At 35.6% G+C, this 10,598-nt stretch overlaps 1 protein-coding gene across 1 annotated transcript; it reads left to right on the forward strand.

Annotated features, from left to right (window-relative positions):
• Positions 1 to 3,124: 3,124 nt before the first annotated feature.
• LOC113761078 (sulfite reductase 1 [ferredoxin], chloroplastic) lies at positions 3,125 to 9,974 on the forward strand. Its single transcript, XM_027303904.1, has 8 exons — positions 3,125 to 3,443; positions 4,315 to 5,097; positions 5,182 to 5,478; positions 5,697 to 5,894; positions 8,403 to 8,537; positions 8,644 to 8,760; positions 8,900 to 9,058; positions 9,281 to 9,974. Exons 1-8 carry the CDS (start codon positions 3,201 to 3,203, stop codon positions 9,485 to 9,487), a joined length of 2,139 nt encoding a protein of 712 aa, XP_027159705.1. The 5' UTR covers positions 3,125 to 3,200; the 3' UTR covers positions 9,488 to 9,974.
• Positions 9,975 to 10,598: the final 624 nt, after the last annotated feature.

Below are 10,598 nucleotides of genomic sequence, written 5' to 3' on the forward strand. Positions count from 1 at the left end.
TTGTGATTTTTTGCCCTACGAAACTCAAGTTATGCTTTTTCCAAAAATGTCACTAAAACTGGTAATTTTGTCAAATGAATTGATTAGGATTTGGAAAACTTTGGGAAAATTTTTCTAGGTTTTAAACCTTAATTTGGTGTGATTTTGGATGTTTAAATTGCTCTCCTCACTTTTAGAATACTTGTGTTGGATTTTATCTTAAAGTCTCGAGTTCAAAGTGAGAAACATATGGAATACCTTGGAATACTAGACGTGTATGTTTTGGCTAGTTGAATCTAATAAGTTTAAATCTATTGTGATTGTGAATCTTGCCTCAGGGTGTGGTAGCGATCAAGGTTATCATCCAGAGAGTTGACATTTAATCTACTGATATCGGTGAGTGTTCTTTGCATGTTGTGCTTCCAATGACTATGTGGAATGTTGTGAATATTTGCTTGGATGTTAATTGTTTTTCAATGATCGTTAAATAGATTTTCAATGGGCAAGTGTGTACTTTATCGCACTCGACCTAAGTGAATGCAAATTTTCAGTAATCAAGTAATTGAATGTTACTTGTGCATGAATGTAAGCCTTTGGCTGAACTGGACCCTTGTCCTTCGTTGCCAATCGACTCGAGTCAGAAGCAGATTCGGTCGAACGGCTGGTGACCCTGGGACACTGTTTTGGTATACTCAAGTATGACCATGAAGTCTGGTGGAGTACTGGCTAGTGAATGAAATGCAATGAATGAAATGACTGACTGAATGAAATGATCACTGTTGGAGTTTTATTTTCAAATGTTTTCACATGTCGGAGGAATAAGGGAGAAATGGTCGGCGACTGAATGACTAAATGAATGGCTCCAAGTGAGCACGTATCCTTCCAATGATTGAATGACTGTTTATTATTGTGCAAAGTATGCAAATTATTAAATGTAATATTTCCATGTTTTATCTACCCGATTGCTTGTTTGGGAACCTCACTGGGTTTTTAACTCATTCTTTTAGTTTTGTTTTCCTTACAGGAGTGGAGGTCGGAGCAAGTAAGCGTAAAATAGTGTGTATAATATTCATGTACTTGTACTTTTATAGATGAAATGTATTTGAAATCTTTGGTAATGAACCCCTATGTTTCACTTTTGGGTTGTAAATTAAGTTGGAATTCTTGGATGAATGGCTCGGTTTATATTAATCTAGAGGCGTGAAAGACTATTTCAAGAATGTAAATGAGTGAGTCCTGACGAAAGTTGAGCAGGCGTTCCGTCAAACCCTTGGGTATGCCCTAGGAGGAGATGGGGTCGTCACATAAACCGTTGTCAAGATTATTTCCTTGATTCGATTTTGATAATTAATTTTTTCTTTAATTTGTATTACTGCATTTTTAATTATAATTTCAAAGAAATTCTACAACTTTCCCCCCTAATATTCATTGCATTTCTCTGTGAGTAATAAATCTACCAGTTCCCTGAGAAAACAACCCTATTTATCACTATACTCATTGACTTTTGGGGAGTAGGTAGTTATATTTAATAAATCTTGATGGTTTGACACCCATCATCTTCACTCTATCACTTGGCTGTTCTTGTGAGCAAGCCATCTCAGAGGCAACTTCTTCTTCTTCCAATTGAAAGTTTCGATTCCCTAATTTTGCGAGGTGAGCTCTGCTTTATTTCTACATTTTGGTGATTTTGTTCTTATAATGAGAGGCCTAATGAGTCCAGAATGCTTGTTCAAATCGTTGCAATAGTTCATCGAAAGATATTAAAAATTTTAGAGATATTTTATAGGTTTCAACTGTTGTGATATAGGAGCCAATATTAGACTTGCTATGGGCCTAAAGACGTTAAATAGGTGACTCTAAGATCAAATTCGAATCACAAACTCCGTTCTTTCTTCATTTTTCCTCTAAGATTTGAATTCTTCTTTTGGGGGAAAAAAAAGGAAAAAGAAAAAATAAGAATCGTAAAACGTGTCCTCCCACCACTTCTGGAGCGCGTTGCCGCTTAAAGTAACCAAAGAATCCAACGAAAACACAAACACCCTTATCAAATTGTAGCAAAAGCAAATTTGGAATGTAATCTCAAACCTCCTGTGTCAGGCACTTGACGGCGCACTTAGAAAAGCTAAATTTCGTTATACATCCCTAAGGTTTTATGATGTCAGTTTGCCCCTATAGTTTGGTTACGAGGCAAAATTTTCCCATTTACCTTTTGTAGTTGAATACTTCCTCTTTAAAAAGAAATAAAAAGCATATACTAATATAATATTGTGCATTAATATCGATTGAGGAAACTTTTATTAGTACTATGTTTTGATAAATAAAAATGCTATAACGTATTACAATTTCTATAAATTTGAGTTTTTATTTTTATCGATAGTTTTTTAATCAAAACCTAATAATTGAATGAAATATAATAAAAAATCAACTAAACCAAAACTTCCTGGTACACAAAATTAAGCTTTACTACGTCTCAGAGATTGCAAATATGGCAAGGATGGTGGCAGTGGCAATGTGATAGTAATTTGGTAGTAATAGGGCAATGGTTTCGAGACGATTTTTTTGTTTTTTTTTTTTGCAGATTCTTCAATTCAATTAGATAGTTACTCATTTTCTATATGACCTATAGGGTTAGAAATTACTGGATAATCTAAATAAAAGTGGCATGAGTTAGAATTTTGATTGACGAGACATATAAGTTCAATTTAAAAATAACTATATTCCATTCATGCACTTAGAGTTCTTTATCGAATTCAATTAGTCAAGTAGCTAAGATTGAGCATTTAAATTAGTTACAATAAATCATAATTAAATACCTCAATCTTTTAATATTTATATTGGTTAGATAAAACTATCCTTAAATAAAATTGGTCTACACCACATTTCTCAGGTTAATAAATTTGTTATCCTAATTCACAATTGTGTCAATAGAACCATCATAATAATACTCACACTATTTTTACTCAGTGTGCATTTTTTGCCAGCACTAAAGACCTATAATTCAAAGCTTAACAAGGACGCTTAATTGTTTATTATTGAGAATTAGGAGGCAAAATTAAATTACTCTGAAACTTCAGGTGCCATTGTGAAAATTAACCCTCGGTGCTCAGAAAAGTATTTCTCATTTCATTATTCCTTCGCCTTCCACTTTCCCCATCCCCGCTTCTCCGTCCTCACCACCCAAAATAATTTCATTCATTTCTCGGCCAGGAAAAGCACTTTAGATGACGACGTCTTTTGCAGCAGCGAACACCGCAACGGCGGCGGCGGCAGGGGCTTTTGCCAGTAGCAGTGACGCCAAGCTTCAAATTCACAGCTTTAATGGCTTAAAAAGCACCGGAACTCCTCCGGCTCTCTCCTCCAATTCGCTTCTCCTCAGCAAACGGTTTGGTGTTTTTCACTCCGTCTCCGCTTCTCCTTCTTCTTCTTCTTCAGCTCCTTCTTCGATCGTTCGAGCCGTTTCCACAGTACGGATTCTCATTTCCACATGAATTCTTTTATTTGTTTCTTTAGTTTTGTTGTTCGTTTCTTTTTAATACTATATGAATTTAGCTTAGTTGAATGCAATTACTACTTTTTAATTGTCTAAACACTTTAATTAGGCTCCATGCTTTATTATTTAATTCAAAATGCTGTCATAGCTGTTTATATTTAGTTTATGATATTCAAAAAGGTGTCGCATCCTTTTGGAAGACTAGTATGTTCCATAAGTGTACGAGCTGCATATGTATGTTTTTATTTAATTTTTTTGATATTGGTGGAAAATTTTGAAATAAAATTTTTTAATGAATTAAAGGTGCTAATTATGTTGGCTTCCGTTCGATGGTCGCATTGCTTCAAATCTTGTTGTTCTGCTTACTTCAGTTGATATTTCCAGATGATAAGGAGATTTTGTATTAATTTTGTTTTCCTTTGATATCATTCTGAATTAGCTAAAGAATACTGGGTAGAAATTGATGCAGATGAAGCTAATAGAGCCGTTCAAGCTTGGTTCTCTCTTTCCTTTCTTTTTATTTTGTAGATATATATTTTGGATGCCAAACTCATTTAAGCTTTTATCCAATCCCTAGCTTGTACTATTTGGATATAAACTTCAAAGCTAATTGAGCCAAGTTGAGTTTGATTGAAAATTGATAAGTTAATGGACGTTGTATCTTGTTCATGCTTCTTTTTGTCTAGTTCGCAAGCCAATCTTTCATGAGCTTGTCAAGCCATGATTGATTTGATTGTGCTAATTAGGGCTTATAATAAATTGGGATTTTTATATTAGTTTTGAGATGATAAATTATAGACATGATGCTTGACTAATCTCACCATGTTGTTGTGATGTATTTGCAGCCTGTGAAACCAGAGACATCTAAGGAGACTAAGCGAAGTAAAGTTGAAATAATCAAAGAACATAGTAACTATATAAGGTACCCTTTGAATGAAGAGTTAGAGACAGATGCTCCAAACATAAATGAGTCCGCTACGCAATTAATTAAGTTCCATGGAAGTTATCAGCAATACAACAGAGACGAACGTGGTACAAGGTCTTACTCATTCATGCTTCGTACAAAGAATCCTTGTGGAAAGGTTTCGAATAGACTTTACCTTGTCATGGATGATCTTGCTGATGAGTTTGGCATTGGAACACTTCGCCTAACAACCAGGCAAACATTTCAGCTCCATGGTGTATTGAAGAAAGATCTAAAGACAGTGATGAGTATGATTATCAATAACATGGGTTCAACTCTTGGAGCATGTGGTGATCTGAACAGAAATGTTCTAGCTCCAGCCGCTCCATATGTTAGGAAAGATTATATGTTTGCACAGGAAACTGCAGAAAACATTGCTGCATTGTTAACTCCTCAGTCGGGATTTTACTATGATATGTGGGTTGACGGGGAGAGGTTTATGTCTGCCGAACCTCCTGAAGTTGTGAAGGCTCGCAATGATAATTCCCATGGGACAAACTTTCCTGATTCACCTGAGCCTATTTATGGAACTCAGTTCTTGCCAAGGAAGTTCAAAATTGCAGTTACTGTGCCAACTGATAACTCTGTTGATCTTTTTACCAATGACATTGGGGTTGTAGTTGTATCTGATGGTGATGGAGAACCTAAGGGTTTTAACATATATGTGAGCTTTCTTTCTAGCTTGGTAAAGCTTTATCTTATTTTGTTTGTTTCAATGACAATACCTCATCTATGTCTTTGATTTCAGGTTGGTGGTGGAATGGGAAGGACGCACAGGGTGGAAGCCACTTTTCCTCGTCTTGCAGAACCCTTGGGGTATGTCCCAAAGGAGGATATCTTGTATGCTATCAAGGCTATTGTTGTTACACAAAGAGAACATGGGAGAAGAGATGACCGCAAGTATAGTAGGATGAAATACTTAATCAGTTCATGGGGGATCGAAAAGTTTAGAGCTGTTGTGGAGCAATATTATGGAAAGAAATTTGAAGCTATCTGTAATCTTCCAGAATGGGAATTTAAAAGTTATTTGGGATGGCACGAACAGGTAGATTATCTTGTTTCATACAAGTAGAGGGTGCGAATTTTGGCTCCCCCGCTCCCCCCAAAAAAGATTAGCTGTCTCTAAATCTGATTCATTTAACTTAAAATTGCATGTTAGATTTGTTTCATTCTTTAGCTAAAATTTATCCTTTTACTCTGCTGTTCTACAGCAGTATGTCCACATGCTACTTTTGTGCTGTACTGACTCATCTGCTTTTTTAGGGAGATGGTGCTTTATTTTGTGGTCTACATGTTGACAATGGTCGGGTCAAAGGAACAATGAAGACAATGCTAAGGGAAATTATTGAGAAATATAAATTGAATGTGCGCATTACACCTAACCAGAACATCATCTTGTGCGATATTAAGCATGCATGGAAGCGCCCCATCAGTACTGTTCTTGCACAGGGTGGCCTGCTGGTAAGGCTCTAAATAAAAGATTACTTCTACAAATGTTTAATAAACCTGCATTGTTTGATCATGACTTAACCTGCTTATTAAGCTTTGAAGAGAAACAAGCTAAAGCTCAAGTAAAGATTACCTTCCTTGGGTCATGAATCTGTGGACTTGGTGAGAATGAGTTATTTAGCATGTGTTTGGTGGAAGCTTCTGTCAAATATTTTGTTTCGCATGACTGCAATTGAACCAAGATGTTTCATTTTTATTTTTAATTTTGTGCTTTAATACAAAATTTTATAGGGAAGCAGTTAGAATTCTTGGAACTGCAAGTTGTTTTTAAAGCTATCTAAGTGATAAGATTGATCCAAACTACTTATACAAGTACATGAATTGCTTGTCTATTAGAGCTGGTGTTGCATGTAAAAGTGGTGCGTGTGTATTCTATGTTGTGAAGGTATGTTATGTTGTTTGCAGAAACTTGAGTTTAGAGCAGGTGCAGGTAACTTTGAGCATAGGGTGCTTATATGGCATATTTTAATGCGCTTCTATGGTAATTCATTAAATATCTACCATTTCAGTTAGTTGCCTCTTCTTTTGGTTTTTGAGGCACAAACATCAAGTGATCAAATGTTATCAAAGGACTAGTGGAATATTTTATCTCTCTGTTTGTTTTGTTAAGGAGTTATGAAGAAACTGTTCTCTACTTTGAAGCTTCTTTTATCTGTGGGTATAAGTTAATTATTGAGTAACTCAACCTTTCATTGCTGAATATCTAAAAAACTTCTTGCATTAGACTTTGGAGCTTCTTATGGAGGAGAATTAGTTGGTCAGTCTCTCTCCAAATTTCATTTATGATCACCTCCACTGTTTTATCTGTCAAATGATTATATCCGTCGCATACATAAAAACCTTTTGAATAACCTTTTCTTCAACAATCTTACAATAGGCTATTAAAAGGCAGAGTCTCTGAGTGTATTAACTTCATTTTGCTTCTGAAGTCTTGAGACTTGTTTGAAACAATGTCAAATGTTAGTGTATCAAACTTGTTCTTTTATGATCTCTACTTGCTTCAGAAATCATGCGTGCTGAGTTGGTCAAACTGTAATTTCTAAATTTCATCATGCATTTCCCGCATGGGAGTTCACTCTAGTATTGGGAGGATATTTGTTTACCAAAGGTCCATGGCACATACTGCACGGTAAACCCTATACCAAAGAGTCTTTTGTCAGCCTGTTACCCTTGTTTCTTGCAGTAACTAAGTATTGAGTATACTATCATTCTATTCTGTAACTGTCAAGAATGGAGAACTTTTGTGCTATCCTACTGGAAAGCTAACACTAACTTGATTAGATTCAATTGGCACCACCTGGGATAAATTATGATGAATTACTTTCTCAAGACCAAATACATAACCAAATAACACAACAGATCTAATATATTAGTTCATCTTGACGTGTGGATTGATATTTATACAATTTCAAGTTAATTTCCATTTATGGTTCTGGGGTTTGTATCTCTGCTGCAGTGTGTTGTCTTTTGCATAGGGTATGTTTTGATTTTCTGTTGTAAGTGCTTTTGTCCCTTTAAGTTCGCAACTTGATGGTTAGTTAGAGCTGATGATTAAGCAGCAAGTTAGCAGACTATTATTGAGATCATTTTGGCATGACTTGTTTTGATAAGACACTGCTGTGATTCACTGTACATGAGTTGCTGGGCAACCATTTGGACAATTACATTTCAGAAAATTAAAAGGTGTAATGTTTATTTTTGCACATAAACCCTCAAGTACATTTATTTGATTGCTTATTATGTTTAGCCATAGAAGAAAAACTATTTTAGATATATTCGAAATCTAGGAAGGATAGTTCATATTTCAGGATATTCTATATATTTTTGTAATTTATTTTGGGGAATACCCAATATGTTTATCAAATATGGTAACTATTGTTCTAATGCATTGATGTTGTGTCAAAAGCTGAAGGATAATTTCATGAAAAGTAGTTAGGTAGTGATGTAAGTTTGAGTTTTTTAACCAAATACCTTAAGTAAATTGTGCAAGTAATTATGTCACTTAACATAAAATTGGTTTGACTGATACTTTTGACATTTATGAGCAGGTAATGACATTACATGGTGTAAATTATTTGGTAAATAAATGGGTTGCATTAGGTTTGAGATTGGTTTTGGACAAGAGAATGGGGAAGATGCCAATTGAGATGGTGAGGTGAACATTTACATGAATAACATATATAAGGAGACTTACATCTCAACTTTACTGAGCGAAAGGAAAATAAATTGGTGGGTGGTTTATATTTCAATTCACTATAGCCACTGAGTGGGTTTGCCATTAGTTCCTTGATTTTATTGCGGACCCTGAAGTTATAAGCTGCAGTTTCTATATTACTTGCGACTTGAGGTGGTCAAAATTGTTTACCTTGAAGTCTTTTGAATTACTGTATAGTCAACAAGGCAGCTTGATATATGAGAAATCCATCTTCATATAATGTTGACCCGTATTTTTGTGAACAGCAACCCAGGTATGTGGATCCACTCAACTTAACAGCAATGGCTTGCCCAGCTTTTCCACTATGCCCTTTGGCAATAACTGAAGCTGAGCGTGGAATACCAGATATCCTTAAGCGTGTGCGTGCTGTATTCGAGAAGGTAGGATATTGGATGCAGTTGTGTCAATTATAAAGATAAGGTGGTGCAACATGATTTGATTAAGTTAGCAGTGCATAATAATCACAATGGAACTTTTGGATTTCAGGTCGGTCTCAAGTATAATGAATCAGTTGTCATAAGGATAACTGGTTGCCCTAATGGATGTGCTAGACCATACATGGCTGAACTAGGCTTTGTGGGCGATGGTCCAAACAGTTACCAGGTAATTGAGCTCCATCTTTGTCAGAAAAGGAAAAGACCCTGCAGGTTTCCTTTTAGGTGGCCATATGGTCATTGTAATTAATGCAAAGCAGGCCTTGATATTTGGGCTGATTATGACTTTGTGTTCTACAATTTAATAGATTTGGCTTGGTGGAAACTCCAATCAAACATCATTAGCTCAAGTCTTCTTGGACAAGGTTAAGCTGCATGATCTTGAGAAAGTTTTGGAGCCTTTGTTTTATCACTGGAAAAGAAAGCGGCAATCAAAGGAATCATTTGGCGACTTCACCATTCGCACTGTAAGCGTTAATACAATCAACAAAGCTTTGGTTTCTAAATTTTTCCCCATTTGGTTAAGGTCAAACCTTTAGTTATTTTAATCCATTGTTTAGCTGACTTCGACAGTTGAAGGTTTTTCTCTCAGGAGATACTCATTGTGTGATTTGATGTTTCAATTTATCTGAATTTGGTTTTTCTATCATGTAAGATACTGATTTTGATTACTGTCAATATTCGGTCAGGGATTTGAGAAACTCAAAGAGCTGGTTGACAAATGGGAAGGCATACCAGAGTCATCTACTCGATACAATTTGAAGCTATTTGCTGATAGGGAGACATACGAAGCCATGGATGAACTGGCAAGAGTTCAAGATAAGACCGCTCATCAATTGGCCATGGAAGTTATTCGCGGTTTTGTTGCTTCCCAGCAAAATGGCAAGAGTGAGTGAGTGACTTGATACATTGCTTGGTGGAACTTCTCTCTCTCTCTCTCTCTCTCTCTGTTACTGCTTGGTAACTGTAAAAGAAAAGTTGAGGTTTTTCTGCCATGCTGCATTTACCTCTGCCAGTATTATCACCCTGTGGGGGCCCAGAATTTGGATTTTGTCTGTGACGATATTGTTGTAGGTTTTGATTGTTGCTGAAAAAAACAGAGTTGAAATTTCTCATATCAAGATGATTCACGAATTTGTCAACTTGTTTCATTGGAGGAAATTGAGTTGTGTGGAGTATTCTGGGGCAAAATTCCTATAAACTGAAGATGAGAGGTCTACATGTTATCGTTTTGACCAAAAAGAAGAAGAAGAAGAAGAAGAAGAAGAAGAGAGGTCTACCATCCAGTAGCCAGATTTGAGATGCAATTTTGATTTGTTTTAGGTTTTGTTATGCATTAAAGCGCAAAAAACATCGTTGAAAACCGGCCTTCATTTCCATCTACCACTTTGCGTTTTGCATATTTTCTCGCTTTGTTGGTGTCTTTCTGGTTTTACCCCATTGCCCGTGATGAAGGTTGATCCGTGTCTGGTAGTGCAATCACTAATGGAGTAAATTAGTATTATAGAAAAATGGAGATTAACGATGGAATTGCCTTGTATTATTATTGAAAGAATAGAAATTTTGATATCTTCAATTGGTTCTCTTGTTGAAATTTTAACCGAAAGAATAAAATATGCAAACTACAATTTACTTTTATCTTGTGGTCAATTTTGACCATCAAAATTGTCGTCTCTTTGCATATTTGTTGTGAACTGCAAATTTTAACAGAGAAAAAGGGAAAAGAAATAAGATAAGAGGAACTGGTGGGCATATCATTCAAAATGGTCCATGGTCACCTATAGTTCCTACTTAGGGGCGTTTGATAAAATCATGAATTGAAAAACACAAAGTTATTTGACAATTATAATTGAACTTTTTTTTTTGGGAGATATCAAATCTTACGAGGGAAAATGGGAGGGTTTGAAAGTCATATCACGGACTTTCACACTTACTTGACTAATCTCCCTTCAAGTCAAGTTAGGTTTTGGGAACAAAATACTTTATTTTATGTGTATTATATAGTTT

Source organism: Coffea eugenioides, chromosome 1 (genome assembly GCF_003713205.1).
Source record: "Coffea eugenioides isolate CCC68of chromosome 1, Ceug_1.0, whole genome shotgun sequence".
NCBI classification, from domain to species: Eukaryota; Viridiplantae; Streptophyta; class Magnoliopsida; order Gentianales; family Rubiaceae; genus Coffea; species Coffea eugenioides.

What these genes read in the sequence shown, in the direction of transcription:
- LOC113761078 (XM_027303904.1), top strand. Translation starts at nt 3,201, where the DNA reads ATGACGACGTCTTTTGCAGCAGCGAACACCGCAACGGCGGCGGCGGCA. An exon ending in CTAAGGGTTTTAACATATAT is followed by an intron (nt 5,098 to 5,181) that starts GTGAGCTTTCTT and finishes CTTTGATTTCAG; the next exon opens with GTTGGTGGTGGAATGGGAAG. An exon ending in ATTTGGGATGGCACGAACAG is followed by an intron (nt 5,479 to 5,696) that starts GTAGATTATCTT and finishes CTGCTTTTTTAG; the next exon opens with GGAGATGGTGCTTTATTTTG.